Source organism: Schistocerca cancellata, chromosome 5 (genome assembly GCF_023864275.1).
Source record: "Schistocerca cancellata isolate TAMUIC-IGC-003103 chromosome 5, iqSchCanc2.1, whole genome shotgun sequence".
Classification (NCBI taxonomy): Eukaryota; Metazoa; Arthropoda; class Insecta; order Orthoptera; family Acrididae; genus Schistocerca; species Schistocerca cancellata.
In genome coordinates this window covers 59,838,431-59,861,493 of record NC_064630.1, presented here as the reverse complement: position 1 = coordinate 59,861,493, position 23,063 = coordinate 59,838,431, and the positions used below count along the sequence as shown (strand labels likewise).

Sequence of the window (23,063 nt, the reverse complement as noted above, 5' to 3'; positions counted from 1 at the left end):
TTTTTCCAAAAAACTGTATATTTTTGAATATCTAAATAAAAAATTGCAAAAAAATGTTGTGAATTTTCATTACAATTGAAAAAAATGATCTTTAATAACCGAACTAAAATTTTGTAAAATCCCTGTGTTAAGTTGTAGCCCATATTCCAATAAATAATCTGTAAAAAGTTCAACTTCCTACCTCAAATACTTTGTGAGGAAAGATGTAATTTATAAGCGTTATTTTAACATTGCAAGTATAGGGCGTTCCGGAGCCCCTTAAGACAAAAACAATGGCAGTTAATATGGAACAGCTGCAGTGGACGATGGGCATGCAAACAAACGTTAAAGACAATGAAAATAGAAAATTCAGCGACAGGCTGCGGGTTGGACAGAAAAATGGAAGAATATGCGGCAGGAGTGGATGGAGAGGTATGGCGAAGGAAGAAAGTTAAGCGTAAGTTCAAACGCGCTCCCCAGTTGGGAAAAAGAAAAAGAGATTGAAAACGGAGTCGAACACATGTGCACATTATAACGTGAGATGTGCTTGATGTTTCAGTGGTTTCCATCACGTTATGGCCTCTACCTTGGGCTGTACGTGAAACAATGAGAGTATCTTAGTTGAAACAAGCAGAAGGGCAGCAGAGTGGAAAGGGCGCGTCAGTTGCCGACAGCGGTGGGCAGAAGTGTGCCGGCTCGGGCTGAGGAATGTGTGGCGAGGAGCGGGCGTCCACAGGTAGGCGGGCGCACGTCCTGGTCGTGGTACTGGTCGTGGTACTGGTCCTGGTACTGGTCCTGGTACTGGTCCTGGTAGGTAGCAGCCGCCTAGCGGTCGGCCGTCTTAATTACAGAAGCTGCCGCGGCCGCGGCCGCCTATCTGACAGATCTCGCCGCGCCCCGGTCACCACTCGCACGACATCGACCCCGCCACGTCGGCGAGCCGCCGACCTCACATCTCCGTGTTATTAGTCGCTCGATACGATCGTACGCCTTCTCCGTTCGGGGCCATCCATCACGGGCGGAATACGATCGGTAAACGAGTAGGCACGCGGCTATCGAGATGGGACTTAACAACATTTAGTAGGCGTCCCACCGTCTGTCCAGTGTTGTCGGTAGTGGCTGTTCCAAACTCTGAAGTACCTCCTCCCGGTCTCTAATCTAGAAATGTCTCGCTCTCAATGCCTGTGAACTCTCGTTGCTTCATTCTGTGACAGAAGTGTACGCGAAATACACTCCTGGAAATGGAAAAAAGAACACATTGACACCGGTGTGTCAGACCAACCATACTTGCTTCGGACACTGCGAGAGCGCTGTACAAGCAATGATCACACGCACGGCACAGCGGACACACCAGGAACCGCGGTGTTGGCCGTCGAATGGCGCTAGCTGCGCAGCATTTGTGCACCGCCGCCGTCAGTGTCAGCCAGTTTGGCGTGGCATACGGAGCTCCATCGCAGTCTTTAACACTGGTAGCATGCCGCGACAGCGTGGACGTGAACCGTATGTGCAGTTGACGGACTTTGAGCGAGGGCGTATAGTGGGCATGCGGGAGGCCGGGTGGACGTACCGCCGAACTGCTCAACACGTGGGGCGTGAGGTCTCCACAGTACATCGATGTTTTCGCCAGTGGTCGGTGGAAGGTGCACGTGCCCGTCGACCTGGGACCGGACCGCAGCGACGCACGGATGCACGCCAAGACCGTAGGATCCTACACAGTGCCGTTGGGGACCGCACCGCCACTTCCCAGCAAATTAGGGACACTGTTGCTCCTTTGCTCCTGGGGTATCGGCGAGGACCATTCGCAACCGTCTCCATGAAGCTGGGCTACGGTCCCGCACTCCGTTAGGCCGTCTTCCGCTCACGCCCCAACATCGTGCAGCCCGCCTCCAGTGGTGTCGCGACAGGCGTGAATGGAGGGACGAATGGAGACGTGTCGTCTTCAGCGATGAGAGTCGCTTCTGCCTTGGTGCCAATGATGGTCGTATGCGTGTTTGGCGCCGTGCAGGTGAGCGCCACAATCAGGACTGCATACGACCGAGGCACACAGGGCCAACACCCGGCATCATGGTGTGGGGAGCGATCTCCTACACTGGCCGTACACCACTGGTGATCGTCGAGGGGACACTGAATAGTGCACGGTACATCCAAACCGTCATCGAACCCATCGTTCTACCATTCCGAGACCGGCAAGGGACTTGCTGTTCCAACAGGACAATGCACGTCCGCATGTATCCCGTGCCACCCAACGTGCTCTAGAAGGTGTAAGTCAACTACCCTGGCCAGCAAGATCTCCGGATCTGTCCCCCATTGAGCATGTTTGGGACTGGATGAAGCGTCGTCTCACGCGGTCTGCACGTCCAGCACGAACGCTGGTCCAACTGAGGCGCCAGGTGGAAATGGCATGGCAAGCCGTTCCACAGGACTACATCCAGCATCTCTACGATCGTCTCCATGGGAGAATAGCAGCCTGCATTGCTGCGAAAGGTGGATATACACTGTACTAGTGCCGACATTGTGCATGCTCTGTTGCCTGTGTCTATGTGCCTGTGGTTCTGTCAGTGTGATCATGTGATGTATCTGACCCCAGGAATGTGTCAATAAAGTTTCCCCTTCCTGGGACAATGAATTCACGGTGTTCTTATTTCAATTTCCAGGAGTGTATGTAAAGTCGGTACGTGCTTTACGAAATTACACTGACTGAGGCGTATTATACCCTGAATACCTTGACGTAACGCTGCCGAACTGATATTAAGGGTGATTCAAAAAGAATACCACAACTTTAGGAATTTAAAACTCTGCAACGACAAAAGGCAGAGCTAAGCACTATCTGTCGGCGAATTAAGGGAGCTATAAAGTTTCATTTAGTTGTACATTTGTTCGCGTGAGGCGCTGTTGACTAGGCGTCAGCGTCAGTTGATGCTAAGATGGCGACCGCTCAACAGAAAGCTTTTTGTGTTATTGAGTACGGCAGAAGTGAATCGACGACAGTTGTTCAGCGTGCATTTCGAACGAAGTATGGTGTTAAACCTCCTGATAGGTGGTGCATTAAACGTTGGTATAAACAGTTTACAGAGAATGGGTGTTTGTGCAAAGGAAAAAGTTCTGGACGGCCGAGAACGAGTGATGAAAATGTAGCACGCATCCAGCAAGCATTTGTTCGCAGCCCAGGAAAATCGACTCGCAGAGCTAGCAGAGAGCTCCAAATTCCACAATCAACTGTATGGAGAGTCCTACGAAAAAAGTTAGTTATGAAACCTGAACGTCAATTACCCGAGGCGATGGATCGGCCGCCAGGCAGCCCATGACAGAGCACTTCATCACTGGCCTCCAAGAAGCCCTGATCTTACCCCCTGCGATTTTTTCTTATGGGGGTATGTTAAGGATATGGTGTTTCGGCCACCTCTCCCAGCCACCATTGATGATTTGAAACGAAAAATAAAAGCAGCTATCCAAACTGTTACGCCTGATATGCTACAGAGAGTGTGGAACGAGTTGGAGTATCGGGTTGATATTGCTCGAGTGTCTGGAGGGGGCCATATTGAACATCTCTGAACTTGTTTTTGAGTGAAAAAAAACCTTTTTAAATACACTTTGTAATGATGTATAACAGAAGGTTATATTATGCTTCTTTCATTAAATACACATTTTTAAAGTTGTGGTATTCTTTTTGAATCACCCTGTATTTCCATACCTGTGTGGTATACTGATTACAATTTAATCCTTTTTCGAGCTTATTGTCAGTGCAGAAAAAAAATATTCCTGGAGATGGAGAGCGGTGTCAGTAAATCAGAGTTGATTGGATGTGTGTAAAGTTGGCGGAAGTTTCTAGATGGAGATAGCAACGAAGTATGCACGAGAGGACGTCCACGTGCACACGATCGCCACCTGTCGGACACTGAGGACGGTGCAGTCATTGGAAAGAAGGACAGGGCAGCCTTTTACCGACGGCTGGTACAGCCAATTCATTTTAGCCCGATGACAGCGGAACGTGGGGTGACGATTTGTCTCAGAAGTAGGAAGGGGTCCTTCCAGAAGGACTGCGAGAAGATCGTAAGACTGTCCGACTGCCTCTTACGAATAAGCACTCAGTCTTCAGGCCACAAGCCGCCCATCGGGACCATCCGACGGCCGTGTCGTCCTCAGCTGAGGATGCGGATAGGAGGGGCGTGTGGTCGGCACACCGCTCTGCCGGTCGTTATGATGGTTTTCTTTGACCGGAGCCGCTACTGTTCGGTCGAGTAGCTCCTCAATTGGCATCACGAGGCTGAGTGCACCCCGAGAAATGGCAATAGCGCATGGCGGCTGGATGGTCACCCATCTAAGTGCCGGCCACGCCCAACAGCGCTTAACTTCGGTCATCTCAAGGGAAGCGGTGTACCCACTGCGGCAAGGCCGTTGCCCCTCTTACGATTATAAAAGTTGTGATCCAGTCAAAGTTTACAGGCAGTGTGTCACGACGAACTATCGGGAACAGATTAATGTGAGTTTCGCATAGATCTCGAGTTCCCATACGGCGTTTACCACTGACATCATACCACAGACAACAAAAATTTGTAATATGTAGAGCCTGATACATTGAGTGGCATGGACTGTGGTACTGAGCGATGAGACTCGTTTGCGTTTTCGGCCGTCAGATCGTCGGCGTCGTCCCCATAGATGACCTGGGGAAAGGTCACGTAGGGGACCGATTGTCGAGATCATACCGCACCACGTTTTGTCATCCTGGCGTGGCGAGCTACTGGATATGACAAAAGGGCTGATTTGATAATTATTGCTTGAAGATCGATTTCTCGGCAATACGTGGCGAGAATGGTAAACCCTGTTGTCCTAACCTTCATGACCAGCTACGATATTTATTTTATTTCATTTGTTGCTTTTTATTACCATTGCAAGATTAGGGTCATTAGGCCATCTCTTACATCTAAACAGGCGTCCTAAAAATTTTTCATGTTGTAAGTTATATTTAATATACTACATTACAAAAATGTAGTGATTACTGTAGTCCAGAGAAATGAAAAAAAAAAAAACGGACAGATGCGAGGAGCACTCACGCTCTCAGAATTCCGTACAAACTTAGTTATGTATGTACATATATATGGGTGAGTCTGTGGGAATCGAAATATGTATCATAAATGGCCGTATATTTTGACTGCATTGACTTAGAAGCTTAAACACTGCTAAAGCACGCTAGACCTTAATATTTTCCTCAAATTTCAACTTTCAAAATGATTGAGAGCAGCTATCAGTTGTTTCCTTTGTGGCTTTATTAAATCAAATCCAGAATTCGGCTAGTAACTAGCCATTATCAATGCAGTATTTCATACTTTTAATACATGCCTAGACTACTAATCATGAATCAACTGTGACAAGAGCCCGAACAACGGGGGTTGGCGTACTAGGGCACGTATTAAAAACCTGAAATACTGCATTGATAATAGCTAGTTACTAGACGATATCTGGATTTGTTTTATAAATCCAGACATAAAATGACTGAAAATCATATCACACTCGTTGAGTGCATTCCACATTCCTAATGGAAGGTAATTACAACTTCAGACCTCCGGTCATTCCTGAAAGTGAAGGGTCCTAACAGACGGGTCGACAGATAGACGGATAACAGAGTGTTTCTGTAAGGATTCCGTTTCTACTGATTGAGTTTCGGAACCCTAAAAAACACATTACATTCGTTCATGAGAACTGCAGCAATAAGGACAAGTTACAGACAGGTAGATCTAAGCTAAGTAAACTGGCAGCAATAGACGTCAGACAAGTGGAGGAAGGAGAGAAAGACGAACGTGATAAAGCACAATTAATGAAGTAAACAAAAAGAAACTGATGTGACTCATTGAGAAAAGGAAAGAGAAAGAAGGGGAAATGGGAGAAGGCGTTTAATATTTGCTTCGCTGTTTGACAGATGGAAAATATGTCACATGCGCTAATTTTTTGGGGAAACGTTATGGTGGCGACAAAGGCAAATCATTCGGCTTCTTCTTAAAAGGGAGAATGCATTTCAGAAGCAGACGGCCTCAACAGCGAACGAGTTTGCTAATGTTTTTGCTTCGTGGATGAGCACAGTTAGCATACGGCTGTGCGTATTCCAGCAGGATATTGCAGGACCTCACACGCAGTTCACACTACAAACGCTTTGTCGAACGTACGTATCCTGAGTGGCCCGTTCAGTTGCCAGTGTCCGTAAACGTACTGTCATTAGTGAACGGTTAGGATCTTTCCTAAAAACACGCTGGTGAACACTTGTTCAGACGTTTTCAACCTTAAAAAATGATAATGTTTAATCACTCCGTCACTCTATAAATGTACAGTAGAGGTCTTCGCACTGGAAGCGACATTTTGTAGCACCTCGGGTCACAGTTGTGATTCTTTTAGTACATTTATTTCATTATTCTCTCAGTGCTATATGGCTGTCAGATGTATTTATGACATGATCGCGAGAAAAACTGTACATTACCTCAGTTCCACAACCTAACTGTAGCTGAGCGTCTAGCGTCGCTGATTTCGTCCAGGGGACGGGAGAGCTGTAACCCGTGCGAAGCACCAGCAGCATCCAACAAGCGCTGATACCCAAGGTTGGCCGCCAAGAATATTCTAGCCTATCATGAAACAGTATTATCACTGAGAAACGGCTGCTGTTAGGAATCTTAGAAAAAGCTCCTAAATACATTAGCTACAAATTTAAATCTGTTTACTGAACCTGATATTGACGTTAACAAAAGAATTAATAAAATCCACATGGAATCCAGTCAATCTTTTCGGAGAAGTACAATAAAATTAGTGTAAGATTTCGTGCGCTGAAGTTCGTCAGTGCTCAGGAATCATAAGTCCACTTGTCCACGGCTGTGTATCACGAGTAATTGCATAATACCAATGCAGTATTAGATTTATTAACAGAATTTTTGTGACATATTCAGTCTAGGACACACGTCGATGAATGTGGTTCAAATGGTTCTGAGCACTATGGGACTTAAAATCTGAGGTCATCAGTCCCCTATAACTTAGAAGCACTTAAACCTAACTAACCTAAGGACGTCACACACATCCATGCCCGAGGCAGGATTCGAACCTGCGACTGTAGCAGTCGCGCGTTCCGGACTGAGCGCCTAGAACCGTACGGCCACCGCGGCCGGTGATATATTTGTTAACTACTTTACAGAAACAGAGTAGAATATTGCTGGTATCGAGAGGTTGCGGTGAGGTGCCGTAATGGTTACGTAATTCAAGTACCATTACAACACATAATTTCTGTCAACATAACTAAGTTCAGTTACGTTTACGAGAAGAAAGTACGGTACACCTGCTGGAACAGTGCTAAAGAAATTCTAGGGGTGGTAAATCGGTACGTATGTTGTTCTAATTTCGTAGTCACAATTCTAGTCACCACCTGTCCTTCAGTTTAGAGATTTTGCACATGGAAAATCGGAACGTATTTTCTCACTGCAATTTGTTCTAATTTCGTAGTCACAATTCTGTTCACCCCCTGTCCTTCATTTGACAGATTTTGCATAAAAGAAGCTGCACTGGTACACGATTAGTCGACCTCTCTTCATAGACACCATCCCTTTCAACAATTATAAGTCACTTTTTCTTTAAAAAAAGTTCGCTTTCTAAACTAATTGCTGGAATTCATATACTTAACATTACATACTTTGTTATAAAATTTTTGCCGATATAATTATTTAAAAGGACCCCTTTCATATAACTCACTGAACATTGTAGTAAGCAAAAATATGCTAATAATCCGAGGTAAAATTAATTTTTTTGCCAGACAGAGATTACAGATTTTTTTTAAATTTGAAAATCAAACGTGAACACGAACAGGTGCCATTAAGGTGCAGTACTATATCAGTTTAGCCACGAGATTACGTCTCAAGGAGCGCATCAAAGCTTCATATTGCCAGTGCCTTCGCTGCAATCTCGACAGATGCTCTACCGGTATTTTGCCCGATTGCCAGCTGCAGAAAGTAATGCAGGTGCGAGCGTGACAAGCATGCCGCTTCTAGAGAGATTATAAAACGACTTTTAAGAATCTTTCATCAATATTACGAGGGTGAGTCAACGAAAACCTTAAATATTTTTTTAAAATATTATATGTGCAAAAGTGGTACAAAGCTGTATCACTTTTCAACATAATGTCCCCAAGCTCAGTTCAAGTCCTCTAGCTCTTACCAAGTGCATAAATTCCTTTACAAAAAAATTCTTTTGGTAGTCCGCGCAACCACTCATACATCGCGTGGCGTACCTCTTCATCAGAACGGAACTTCTTTCCTCCCATTGCGTCATTCAGTGTCACTCGCCGGTTTTCCTTCACTATGGCTTCAACTGCTGCAATGTTCTGTGGAGTCACAACTCGTCGTGCCTGACCTGGACGAGGAGCATCTTCCACTGAAGTCACACCATTTGCGAACTTCCTACTCCATTCATAGACTTTCTGCTGTGACAAACATGCATCACCGTACTGAAACTTCATTCGTCGATGAATTTCAATAGATTTCACACCTTCACTACGCAAAAACCGAGGAACAGAACGCTGTTCTTCCCTGGTGCAAGTCGCAAGTGGGGCGGCCATCTTTATACTGATACTGCGACGGTATGTGTGCATCTGCACTATACTGCCACCTACAAGTCATTCTGCACGCTGTTTGTAGCACGCTTACCAACTTACAGGATAACGGCACGAAATTTCGATTTGTTATTACAAATTTAAGGTTTTCATTTGACTCACCCTCGTATATCCGCTACAAGCTGATCTTATTGGACGAAAAGAAATATAACCTGCCATGAAAATATTACAACGTTGTTCTAGAATAAACTTTGGAGACACCTTACAGTACCATCGTAATTCGTCTCGTCTATATTAGCCCAGCAAAAGACACGCTCGATAACTCTAAAAATGTGTGGCAGGAAAATACGGGAGTTACAACATGGTACGAGCGCTGCCTAAGTTACAGAATCGTACGAACGATGTTACCTCCACTGCTAACAAAATCGTTCGCAGCCCGTAACAGAGCGCAATTCTGTAGATTGAAGCGCTGAGCAAATCGTTGTCCTTAAACGTTGCAAAGAGACGATGTTTTGCCGCTCTATCGAGCCGCGACGGCTGCGAGGTATGCTACCCGCAGAACGGTTGTGCGCGGCCGGTGGAGAAGAGCGCAGGCGGCGTCGGTGCTGGAGCGACGGAAGGCCGACAGAGGCGGGCGACGGGGTTAGCCGGCAGCGTGACAGGTGGTGACCCGCGAGCAGCGTCCCTGCCGGCGCAAGGTCAGCCGTGGGAAGCGGGTCGTCGTCGGCTCCTTGCGGTGCGGTGCTGCGCCTTCCTTCTGGCCGCCTTTCCCGATCGCGCGCGTCTAAGTTGGCCGCAGGGAGGGGCGAGACCAGAGAGCCGAAGAGAGGCGACGTACGCACTGGTGCGTGTCCCGCCAGTTTCTCCGGCCCTGTCTTCGAACACGTCGTTATTCTGGAGAGGTGCCCGCCCTGTGATTTGTTACGAAATTGCACGTTACATTGAAAGCGACGTTTTTGCTAGATTGCAAATCACTATGTTATTTTGAATGTCCACCGCCAATTAGAAATCTGAGGTTCCTCGAACAGCCTAGTAGAAACGTACAGTAAAGGAGGTGAGGCAGTTACTCTCCGCTCTGAAGCTCCTTAGTAAGGAAGAGCATAAGTAATGAACGAGTGTGGCGAGTATCGTGACATTTTGAAGCTTTGTTGTTTTTACCATGTTATGCGACAAGTCTGTATCTTCAGAAATAATATTGTTGGAGCTGTAAATGGTGATTAGAGTGATCTGTGGTAGACACCATGTAGCCCATTGTTCAAATTTATTTAAAGGAAAGCATTTTTTAGCCATCACCTGTATATATGTAACTTTATTCTTGGGCGGTTTCAAGTATTTCAGTTTTCATCACTGGAAGCGAAATTATACATCTGTTGCATCAAAAACATATGTTTCTCATAGAAGACATATCTGTCGAGATTGCAGCGAAGGCACTGGAAATATGACGCTTTGACGCGCTGCGTAAGACGTAATCTCGTGTCTAAACTGAAATAGTAGTGCACCTTAATGGCACCTGCTCGTGTTCATGTTTAACTTTCAAATTTAAAAAAAATATCTGTGATCTCTGCCAGGCAAAAAAAATTAATTTTACTTCGTATAATTAGTGACGTAATGTGTGATGTAAAGTAACATAACACATGTCATGAAATACGTACAGCCTGTCTGTGCCTTTTATGTCACTGCTAAACTATGGTTATTTTGCACACCACAGTATCTTATTGTTATATCCGGTATGCTAATGTGTCTTCTATGACAAAATCCTGTTTTTGACCCAACAGTTGTGTAATTTTTCTTCCAGCGACATTGGTTCAGGTAACTGAAATCCGTCAAGAGTAGACTTAAATACATACAGCTAAAGGTGAAAAAATTCTTTTCTCTAAATATCCTACAGAGCTTGCTAGTTGCATAAACAAACATTAATCAAGTGTCTCGAATTTCTGGGTGTGTCATCCCGGTTCGTGGGATTTATCGTTAATAATATGAACTCATTCACTCAGTTAAGGCCGGCCACTGTGGCCGAGCGGTTCTAAGCGCTTCAGTCTGGAACCATGCTGCTGCTACGGTCGCATCCTGCCTCGGGCATGTATGTGTGTGATGTCCTTAGGTTGGTTGGGTTTAAGTGGTTCTAAGTTTAGAGGACTGATGACCTCAGATGTTAAGTCCCATAGTGCTTGGAGCCATTTGAACCATTTGAACTCAGTGAACACTGGACTGATAAACTGTTAACAGTTGAATAACACTTCCTTAAACCTTCTTTAGAGTGGTCTAGGGGTAGCGTCTTTGATTCATAATCAAAACGTCTTCGGTCCCGGCTTCGATCCCCGCCACTGCCTAAATTTTGATAAATAATCAGTATTGGCGGCCGAAGACTTCCGGCATAAGAAGTCAGCCTCATTCTGCCAACGGCCTTGTCAAAGAGGGCGGAGGAGCGGATAGAGGTTCAGGGCACTCTCTTGTCCTAGGGGTGGGAAATTGCCCCTAAAGGCGGAAGAATCAGCAATGATCAACGACATGTGGATGCAGAAGGCAATGGAAACCACGGCATTAAAGACACGTAACGTGTATCCACAGGACATGTGGCCTGTATTTGAAGAAGTGTCATGACGATCTCTCCATTGGCAAAAGATTCCGGAATAGTCCCCCATTCGGATCTCCGGGAGGGGACTGCCAAGGGGGAGGTTACCATGAGAAAAAGATTGAATAATCGACGAAAGGAGAACGTTCTACGAGTCGGGGCGTGGAATGTCAGAAGTTTGAACGTGGTAGGGAAACTAGAAAATCTGAAAAGGGAAATGCAAAGGCTCAATCTAGATATAGTAGGGGTCAGTGAATTGAAGAGGAAGGAAGACAAGGATTTCTGGTCAGATGAGTATCGGGTAATATCAACAGCAGCAGGTGTAGGATTCGTTATGAATAGGAAGGTAGGGCAGAGGGTGTGTTACTGTGAACAGTTCAGTGACCGGGTTGTTCTAATCAGAATCGACAGCAGACCAACACCGACAACGATAGTTCAGGTATACATGCCGACGTCGCAAGCTGATGATGAACAGATAGAGAAAGTGTATGAGGATATTGAAAGGGTAATGCAGTATGTAAAGGGGGACGAAAATCTAATAGTCATGGGCGACTGGAATGCAGTTGTAGGGGAAGGAGTAGAAGAAAAGGTTACAGGAGAATATTGGCTTTGGACAAGGAATGAAAGAGGAGAAAGACTAATTGAGTTCTGTAACAAGTTTCAGCTAGTAATAGCGAATACCCTGTTCAAGAATCACAAGAGGAGGAGGTATACTTGGAAAAGGCCGGGAGATACGGGAAGATTTCAATTAGATTACATCATGGTCAGACAGAGATTCCGAAATCAGATACTGGATTGTAAGGCGTACCCAGGAGCAGATATAGACTCAGATCACAATATAGTTGTGGTGTCACCGCCAGACACCACACTTGCTAGGTGGTAGCTTTAAATCGGCCGCGGTCCATTAGTACATGTCGGACCCGCGTGTCGCCACAGTCAGTATTTGCAGACCTAGCGCCACCACATGGCAGGTCTAGAAAGACGTACTAGCACTCGCCCCAGTTGTACGACAACTTTGCTAGCGACTACACTGACGAAGTCTTTCTCTCATTTGCCGAGAGACAGTTAGAATAGCCTTCAGCTAAGTCCATGACTACGACCTAGCAAGGCGCCATTAACCATATCTGGAGAGAGTCTCACTTGTATTAACAATATCCATGTACCACAATGATGGAATAAAAGTTAAGTATAACCTCGGCTACGTACTTTTCTTTAGTGCATTAATAACGTATCCTGTTCCAGAACTCACGCCAGCCGGCGTGTGAGTAACGCGTGCATTTCGGTTACCCGTCACTGTGGACTGGCTGTCTTGTCAGTCCACAACAATAGTAGTGATGAATAGTAGGCTGAAGTTCAAGACATTAGTCAGGAAGAATCAATACGCAAAGAAGTGGGATACGAAAGTACTAAGGAACGACGCTATACGTTTGAAGTCCTCTAACGCTATAGATAGAGCAATAAGGAATAGCGCAGTAGGCAGTACAGTTGAAGAGGAATGGACATCTCTAAAAAGGGCCATCACAGAAGTTGGGAAGGAAAACATAGGTACAAAGAAGGTAGCTGCGAAGAAACCATGGGTAACAGAAAAAATACTTCAGTTGATTGATAAAAGGAGGAAGTACAAACATGTTCCGGAAAAATCAGGAATACAGAAATACAAGTCGCTGAGGAGTGAAATAAATAGGAGGCTAAAATGAAATGGCTGCAGGAAAAATGTGAAGACATCGAAAAAGATATGATTGTCGGAAGGACAGACTCAGCATACAGGAAAGTCAAAACAACCTTTGGTGACATTAAAAGCAACGGTGGTAACATTAAGAGTGCAACGGGAATTCCACTGTTAAATGCAGAGAAGAGAGCAGATAGGTGGAAAGAATACATTGAAAGCCTCTATGAGGGTGAAGATTTGTCTGATGTGATAGAAGAAGAAAAAGGAGTCGATTTAGAAGAGATAGGGGATCTAGTATTAGAATCGGAATTTAAAAGAGCTTTGCAGGACTTACGGTCAAATAAGGCAGAAGGGATAGATAACATTCCATCAGAATTTCTAAAATCATTGGGGGAAGAGGCAACTAAACGACTATTCAAGTTGGTGTCTAGAATATATGAGTCTGGTGATATACCATCTGACTTTCGGAAAAGCATCATCCACACAATTCCGAAGACGGCACGAGTTGACAAGTGCGAGAATTATCGCGCAATCAGCTTAACAGCTCATGCATCGAAGCTGCTTACAAGAATAATATACAGAAGAATGGAAAAGAAAATTGAGAATGCGCTAGGTGACGATCAGTTTGGCTTTAGGAAAAATAAAGGGACGAGAGAGGCAATTCTGACGTTACGGCTAATAATGGAAGCAAGGCTAAAGAAAAATCAAGACACTTTCATACGATTTGTCGACCTGGAAAAAGCGTTCGACAATATAAAATGGTGCAAGCTGTTCGAGATTCTGAAAAAAGTAGGGGTAAGCTATAGGGAGAGATGGGTCATATACAATATGTACAACAACCAAGAGGGAATAATAAGAGTGGACGATCAAGAACGAAGTGCTCGTATTAAGAAGGGTGTAAGACAAGGCTGTAGCCTTTCGCCCCTACTCTTCAATCCGTACATCGAGGAAGCAATGATGGAAATAAAAGAAAGGTTCAGGAGTGAAATTAAAATACAAAGTGAAAGGATATCAATGATACGATTCGCTGATGACATTGCTATCCTGAGTGAAAGTGAAGAAGAATTAAATGATCTGCTGAACGGAATGAACAGTCTAATGAGTACACAGTATGGTTTGAGAGTAAATCGGAGAAAGAAGGTAATGAGAAGTAGTAGAAATGAGAACAGCGAGAAACTTAACATCAGGATTGATGGTCACGAAGTCAATGAAGTTAAGGAATTCTGCTACCTAGGCAGTAAAATAACCAATGACGGACGGAGCAAGGAGGACATCAAAAGCAGACTCGCTATGGCAAAAAAGGCATTTCTGGCCAAGAGAAGTCTACTAATATCAAATACCGGCCTTAATTTGAGGAAGAAATTTCTGAGGATGTACGTCTGGAGTACAGCATTGTATGGTAGTAAAACATGGACTGTGGGAAAACCGGAACAGAAGAGAATCGAAGCATTTGAGATGTGGTGCTATAGACGAATGTTGAAAATTAGGTGGACTGATAAGGTAAGGAATGAGGAGGTTCTACGCAGAATCGGAGAGGAAAGGAATATGTGGAAAATACTGATAAGGAGAAGGGACAGGATGATAGGACATCTGGTAAGACATGAGGGAATGACTTCCATGGTACTAGAGGGAGCTGTAGAAGGCAAAAACTGTAGAGGAAGACAGAGATTGGAATACGTCAAGCAAATAATTGAGGACGTAGGTTGCAAGTGCTACTCTGAGATGAAGAGGTTAGCAAAGGAAAGGAATTCGTGGCGGGCCGCATCAAAGCAGTCAGTAGACTGATGACCAAAAAAAAAAAAAAAAAAAAAAAAACAGTCCTTACCGAATCCTGCCTGATTACAATGTCTAATCAGTATATCTCGATTCTCCACGTGCCTCGTATCTGTCACCACAATCGGATACCGATGTCATCCATGATGTCACAGAGATATCTCCAGATATCAGCCGAGGACCTCAGAGTACTAGTGAATATTTGTCCGATAGTGTTTCCGCACTGTAAGCATAAACATGTAATAAAAAAAGGAGAAAGTTCATCTCCTATTCTAATCTATGTGCAACCCAGTGTAAACCCAGTCTGGCCGGCCGCGGTGGCCGAGCCGTTCTAAGCGCTTCAGTCCGGAACCGCGCGACTTCTACGGTCGCAGGTTCGAATCCTGCCTCGGGAATGGGTGTGTGTGATGCCCTAAGCTTATGCTTAAGTAGTTCTAAGTTCTAGGGAACTGATGATCTCAGATGTTAAGTCCCTTAGTGCTGAGAGCCATTTCAACCATTTGAGCCAAACCCAGCCTATTCAAAATTATCGTGACGTATTCTACTCCAGTAGTGGTGAAACACCTCAGAGAAAGACTGGACACCCCAAAGCGTCCCTCCACAGAGTATTGGCTGTATGACAAAAGGTCGCCTTGTTTTAAGAACTAAAGCTCCTTGAAGTTCGTCGCGGGCTATTTCTGTAGCAAACAATAACGCCTTTAGAAAAACTTGGAATCTTTTAAACAAATGCCTCGACTGAGGAAAAGGAGCGGTGGTGAAGAGCTCGTATGTACACATTTATACGCAGGGAGCCTGACGGGTGTTTACCTTGTTTGCAGGAACGCATGACGTCAAAGGGCGTCCGCTGATCATGATCGACTCGCAGAGCGTCGCTAGGGCGTCGCTGGACCGCCACCAGGTGGCGACGCTGCTGCTCTACTACGCCTCCATTCCCACGTGAGTATACCACGTGACATGCACATCTGTTTATTAGGTTCTTCGAACTAATCTGGTTCGATTTGTAGAGCTTGTGCCGAGCGGTCTAAGGCGCTGCAGTCGTGGACTGTGCGGCTGGTCCAGGCGGAGGTTCCAGTCCCCCCTCGGGCATGGGTGTGTGTGTTTGTCCTCAGGATACTTTACGTTAAGTAGTGTGTATGCTTAGGGACTGATGACCTAAGTTAAGTCCCATAAGATTTAACACTCACACATGTGGAGCTAGTAATTACTAGACAGTGTTATAAATGTAGGCCAACTCCAAAAATGAGGTAAAAACTGCAACCAGACACTGCTAACAGTTCTCTTTACTGGGAAGAAGTAGTGCCGTGACCGATTTCTAACCGACAGGTTTACCAGCAAACGCCTGGTCACGTTTGAAATTGTATATAGCTTATGCTGTACACACGACGCTGACTAATTTTCGAGGTGGCGCGAGTTCCTTGGGGTTATGGTACCTTACAGCAGGTCACAACCTAAGAAGAAGACTAATTTACTGTAATTGGACGTAACATGAAAACAACTCTCTAAGAAAGTAGCTTTCGAGAGAACGAGAACAGTCAGCGTTACATGTACAGCGGCTAAGTTACAAATAATTTTAAACATGAACAGATGTCGGAAGTTGAATTTGTCGGTTCAAAACCGGCAGCTATGCTACTTGCTCTTAACAAACTGCAGTATGATCAGTGACTGGTTGCTTTTTTGTGTTACTATAAGAACTAACTGTTGTTTACACTTTCACTATTTGACCGAGCCAGTTTTCGGGACAGTTGCTTTTCTGAGTAGTATGCACGACTTTTCGTTAGCTAAGATACTTTCTAACATAATTTGGCAATTCATGCAACCAGCGCCTGTGATCGTACTAACTCTGTCTGTTGCGAGATATTGTGCCACCGTTTTATAACAATTTGAATGGCATTATAAGTAATCACTATGATTATAAATATACTGATCTGTTCCGTATATTTTAATGCTCAATGTCTATTTCCGACGTGGCCCTACTACCTGCTACCCTAAAATAGCCGTTTCACTATCCTAATGTAGACTCTTACATGTTTCTCGATGAATAGTCAGTGCCAAATACTTCCCCGCTTGCTTTTTTTATTTTAATGTTCTATATGGGCTCAATGTCAGTGTCTCTTTATAAGTCTGTTTATTTACGGCACTCTGCAGTACCTTTTTACACTCCGTTCACTCCATTTCTTTGACAAACACTACCCGCATGAACACTGATTCAGTTTTCCCTTCTTTTGCGTTATTCTTCGGATAAATCACTTCAGATGCTCAAGTCTACAATCTACATCGTAAACGAGTTCACCTAAAAAAAATCTGAGCAATGTTGTGGTAACCGTTGTCGCGCTGTACCTAACTGCCATCAGCTGTTAAGTAACTGCACGTGTCGACAATACTACTGCGCTAAACAGCGCCTATAAGAGGATATTCTTGTAAATTTCAATTCAGAGGTACAAATAAAAACTAGAAAATTGCCGAAGTGAGTGACTTAAATTGATATGGCCCATTTTTGCGTTTTACCTGCTGACATAGACTTTACTGTGACTAAAAGCTAATCTAACTAAAAAAAAACAGTGATAACTAAAAATGAACTAACTGCAGCTTAATAAATCGATTGTAGAAGCTTTGTCAGTTCTTTAGAGCTTACAGTAACGACTGGCCAACTGGTAGGAGAAAGAGACGGAAAGGTTAACACTAAAAGTTATCGATAGAACGAAAAACCAGTCCACGTTGCAAATTTTGCTTTTTATTCATTCTATGACTATTTTCGGGCGTAGACCCATTTTCAAATCATCATAAACTCGTAAATCGCATTTCGGAAGATGTCAAAACTATGCAGTAAACATTTACACTGCATACAGATAATTGTAAATGTTTACTGCACAGTTTTGACATGTTCAGAAATGTGAATGTATGCTTTCCCGGCGTATACAGCTGGCGAAGAGTTCTCGGGCTTCCAGCCGGGTGGCGGTGTCTTCAAACTGTGACATTTCGACGAGTGACATACTTATCATCTTCTGGCGAAGTTGATGATGATGATGAGTATGTCACTCGTCGAAACGTCGCAGTTTGAAGACACCGCCACCCGGCTGGAAGCCCGAGAACTCTTCGCCATTTTCAGGAATGCCATTTACGGCTTTATGATGATTTGTAAGTGGGTCGAGGCCCAGTAAAAGTAGGACAGGTTTTTCGTTCTACTAACTAACAGAAGTTGCTGACCCAATCTGCTAGTGGTTAGCACACTGGACTCGCATTCGGGAGGACGACGGTTCAATCCCGCGTCTGGCCATCCTGATTTAGGTTTTCCGTGATTTCCTAAATCGCTCCAGGCAAATGCCGGGATGGCTCCTTTGAAAGGGCACGGCCGATTTCCTTCCCCATCCTTCCCTAATCCGATGAGACCGATGACCTCGCTGTTTGGCCTCTTCTCCCCAAAACAACCCAACCCCAATCTGTTCCGGCATGCTAGAAGTTCTAAATGGAAGTTACGTTTCCACCGTGCGCGTGTCATCGTTCCTCTTCATCCGATCCTTCTTGCACCTTCCCCAAGCCATCCCCCTTCCCTTCCCATTCGAGGTACGTGGATACTTTTACCGCATGCCTAGCAAGGATTTCTGTTTATAATTGTAATAAACCTTGTAACAGAGTTTACTCTGTCAAAAATATGTATATGAACGGTTGTATAGTCGGTTACGGAGGTAAACACTGTAAATTATCGCGCTAATATTTGTTATTCATTGCCAGCTTATGTAAAGCTGATACGTAGTCTTTAATTTGTTTTGTTGTGTTTTAGTTCACATCTGAAGGTGGTGTAGTTAGGCTGAAACTAGTAACCACCAAAGAAATTGCGCATCTGAGATAGTGGAAACTGAGGGATATTTGTGACATCACACAGCAGTTGCATCTCTCCTCCCGAAAATAATATGTCACTAATAGCGGATGCGACAGGCAGAACGAGGTCGGGGTGTAGATGGTGACTGGTTGTCAGTGGGGCGGCGGTCGGTGGGCGGTGGGGTTCGCGGTGACCGGCGCCAAGCAGGTAGGCGGGCAGGCGCTGCGGACCATCAGGCAGGAATGTCGCCCGGGTCCCGCCGCGCCGACCTCCCCTGGCCTGGAACCGCCTCCCAGCCGTGCCCTGGCACACGCCGTAGGCTCCACCTGTCTGGCAGTAAAATGCGAACACTGTACCACATAAAAACAAATAAGTATAATCTAATATTTACAGTGCAGCAGTGAGTGAAAACGAACATTGAAAGGTGGGAGAGAAGATACTAGAGGAAAAAACGAAGTGAGGGCGGTTCGTGACTCGTTCTTCGTTGGCAGAGTGCTTACTCGCGAAAGGAAAGGGTTCCATGATCGAGTCACAGTTTATCAGGATGTTTCAAATCAGCCCACACTCCGCTGCAGAAAGAAAATGTACTCTGTATCGAAATAAAGAGCTGAGCTGTGCCTACTTTTAATTGGCATTTCTTCATTCTCGATACTACCCTTCCCTGTGCGTTACCAGATTGTTCTAAGGGAAGAGAAGCAACCTATATTCTTCAGGTTTTCATCGCATCAGCGCTGGAACAGAGCTGTACAGATACTGCAGAAAAACTTAATACGTTCTAAATAACTCGTTATTTAGATTATATGTTCATATGACCGATATGATCGGCGGATATCATTGCTAATCGCCGGTACTCGCCCTTTTCATTGGAGCTTGCAGATTATGCGTTTCCGCATCGTTCATATTCTGAAGGAAAAAATGTGGTAATATAAACTTGTGATAGAGAACGAGGTACACCCTCTGTCCCAGAAACTTCTCAGTTCTACACAAATTAGGGCTAGTGCTGATAAATATTCATTTTTCTATGAATTTCTGCTATTGTGTTAAACTTTTTATTCTTACTTCAGTCAGTAGAAACGAAACCCTTATCTACATAACGCACTAATTAATTTTAAACAATTTCCCGAGAAAGGGCACGTAGACCTATGGATCCTTCTTCCAGAAGATACCTCAGTTATGGAATTAGGGTTCTGGCTTGAGCAGCAGACAGTTTTGACTTTTAACATCCATACATGTTCGGGTGAATTTTCACCGCCTTCATTGCCTTCATTTTATTTTCTGTCGAATACGAACCCAGTTACGACGGAGAAGCTTCACCGAAACGTGTCTGGACGTTGTTGTTGTTGTTGTTGTGGTCTTCAGTCCTGAGACTGGTTTGATGCAGCTCTCCATGCTAATCTATCCTGTGCAAGCTCCATCATCTCCCAGTACCTACTGCAACCTACATCCTTCTGAATCTGCTTAGTGTATTCATCTCTTGGTCTCCCTCTACGATTTTTACCCTCCACGTTGCCCTCCAATCTAAATTTGTGATCCCTTGATGCCTCAGGACATGTCCTACCAACCGATCCCTTCTTCTAGTCAAGTTGTGCCACAAACTCCTCTTCTCCCCAATACTATTCAATACGTCCTCATTAGTTACGTGATCTACCCCCCTAATCTTCAACATTCTTCTGTAGCACCATATTTGGAAAGCTTCTATTCTCTTCTTGTCCAAACTATTTATTGACCGTGTTTCACTTCCATACATGGCTACACTCCATACAAATACTTTCAGAAACGACTTCCTAACACTTAAATCAGTACTCGCTGTTAACAAATTTCTCTCTTCAAAAACGCTTTCCTTGCCATTGCCAGTCTACATTTTATATCCTCTCTACTTCGACCATCATCAGTTATTTTCTCTTTAATTAGCATCACCCGACTTAATTCGACTACATTCCATTATCCTCGTTTTACTTTTGTTGATGTTCATCTTATATCCTCCTTTCAAGACACTGTTCATTCCGTTCAACTGCTCTTCCAAGTCCTTTGCTGTCTCTGACAGAATTACAATGTCATCGGCGAACCTCAAATTTTTTATTTCTTCTCCATACATTTTAATACCTAATCCGAACTTTTCCTTTGTTTCCTTCACCGCCCGCTCAATATACAGATTGAATAAGATCAGGGATAGGCTACAACCCTGTCTCACTCCCTTCCCAACCGCTGCTTCCCTTTCATGCCCCTCGACTCTTATAACTGACATCTGGTTTCTGTACAAATTGTAAATAGCCTTTCGCTCCCTGTATTTTACCCCTGCCACCTTTAGAATTTGTAAGAGAGTATTCCAGTCAACATTGTCAAAAGCTTTCTCCAAGTCTCCAAATGCTAGAAACGTAGGTTTACCTTTCCTTAATCTTTCTTCTAAGATAAGTCGTAAGGTCAGTATTGCCTCACGTGCTCCAACATTTCTACGGAATCCAAACTGATCTTCCCCGAGGTTGGCTTCTACCAGTTTTTCCATTCGTCTGTAAATAATTCGCGTTAGTATTTTGCAGCTGTGGCTTATTAAACTGATAGTTCGGTAATTTTCACATCTGTCAACACCTGCTTTCTTTGGAATTGGACGTTAAAGAAGAAAATTGGGGTGTGGACGTTAAAGAAGAAAATTGTGTTCGGTCAAGGCAGGATCCTATTTGCATGACGGTATATTTGAAAGAAACCACAGACAGTACGGAAGCCGCAGCCACAAGATGAAATGCAGAAGTTTTGAGTACCAAGACTGACCAGAGACACTGTTCGCGAGCACCCGTAAGATTGGTCGGTTGATACAGGGGAGGAGACCAAACAGCGAGGTCATCGGTCCCATTGGTTTAGGGAAGTAGGGGGAAAGAAGTCGGCCGTGCCCTTTCACAGGAACCATCCTGGCATTTGCTTGAAGCGATTTAGGAAATGACGGAAAAACTAAATCAGGATGGGCGAACGCGTGTTTGAACCGTCGTCCTCCCGAGTGCGAGTTCAATGTAACCTCGCTGAGTCAACCATAAGATTTTGCTTCATTGCTGTACATCACGGCAGACTACTAGACTGAGTGGCATACGTCAGGCGTATTACTTTGCTGCACCAGAGGAACGCATGATAATTTGTTCAAGAAGAGAAAGCTTGGTTCTTAGCAATCTGACTTGACGTCCACTTACTCTTGTTTGTGCTCATGTGCGACAGAGGTTGTTTTGCCGCTGTAGCGTGCGTTTCTTTTTTTCTCCTTGTGCACATCGCTAGCAAATGTTACGTCGCATGGTCCTGCCACATAAGTCGCCTTTCTTTTGTTCTCAGTCGAATCATGTTCCTACTGCTTGTCAGAAGGCTGTTACGGTGACGAATAAATTATTAGTAACAGTGCGACGCTAATAATCAGACTGATTAATTCAAACAAGCGCTGGGTGATTAGAAATTCATCCACATATGGTCAAATCAAATAACTCCAGACGTTGCGCCGCGCCAGCCGGTGTGGCCGAGCGGCTGTAGGCGCTTCAGTCTGGAACCGCGCGTCCGCTACGGTCGCAGGTTCGAATCGTGCCTCGGGCATGGATGTCTGTGATGTCCTTAGGTTAGTTAGGTTTAAGGGGGGTAGGACGTCAAACGGGCCGACTTGGAGCACGACAGGCACCACAGGACATTTTAATTTACACTGTCTATACTTTCACAAATAAATTCATAAAACTTTGTCATCATCACCAGGAAGGATTCAGAATTCACGCTCATAGCAGTGGTAGTTCGAAAACATAACGAAGTATTTTTTTTTCTTTTTTACGTGTGAAATTTCATCATTTTTTTCACTTACTAATGGCAGCATTTGTTGTTATAGGCACACTTTTCTTCATAAGTAACAGAGATGGTTCGATGAATTTTGCACAGCATAGAAACCATACTTAAAGGCGTATGAAACTCTAGAATTTTCCAAATCTATTAAAAACTGTGGTAAAAATTGAGGTAATTAACTACAAAGTTTGTGTTTTTTATGAGCATGAAGTTTAATATACAACAGATCATACGTTTTTTCATAAATTAAATTAATTCTAGTGTTTCATACACCTGAAAGTATGGTATGTATGCTGTGCAAATTTCATCGAAGAATCTCTCTAACTTATGAAGAAAAGTGTACATATAGCAACAAATGCAGCCATTAGTAAATGTAAAAATGATGAAATTTCACACGTAAAAAAATGATTTTGTTATGTTTTCGAATTTCCACTGCATTAAGTGTGAATCCTGAATCCTTCCTGATCATGCTGACAAAGTTTTATGAATTTATTTGTAAAAGTATACACACTGGAAATTAAAATGTCCTGTGATGCCTCTCCTGCTCCAAGTTGGCCCGTTTGACGTCCTACCCCCTTGAGTAGTTCTAAGTTCTAGGCAACTGATGACCTCAGATGTTAAGTCCCATAGTGCTCAGAGCCATTTGAAACATTTTCGTTCCGCCGCGCGATGTAGCCGAGAGGTCTCGGGGGTCCTGTCACGGTTCACGCGGCCTCCCGTCGGAGGTTCGAGTCCTCCCTCTGGCATGGGTGTGTGTGTGTGTTGTCCGTAGCGTAAGTTAATTTAAGTTAGATTAAGTAGTGTGTAAGCTTAGGGACCGATGACCTCAGCAGTTTGGTCCCATAGGCACTTACCACAACTTTCCAATGTCCACATGTTG

The 23,063-nt window shown here is 44.4% G+C and overlaps 1 protein-coding gene across 1 annotated transcript in view; it reads left to right on the top strand.

Annotated features, from left to right (window-relative positions):
• Positions 1 to 23,063, top strand: part of LOC126188364 (puratrophin-1-like) — a 1,249,514-nt gene that overhangs the window by 580,428 nt on the left and 646,023 nt on the right. The window contains exon 6 of the mRNA XM_049929962.1: positions 15,387 to 15,504. Within this exon, the coding sequence (XP_049785919.1) occupies positions 15,387 to 15,504 (118 nt within the window). The remainder of the gene's footprint in view (positions 1 to 15,386; positions 15,505 to 23,063) is intronic.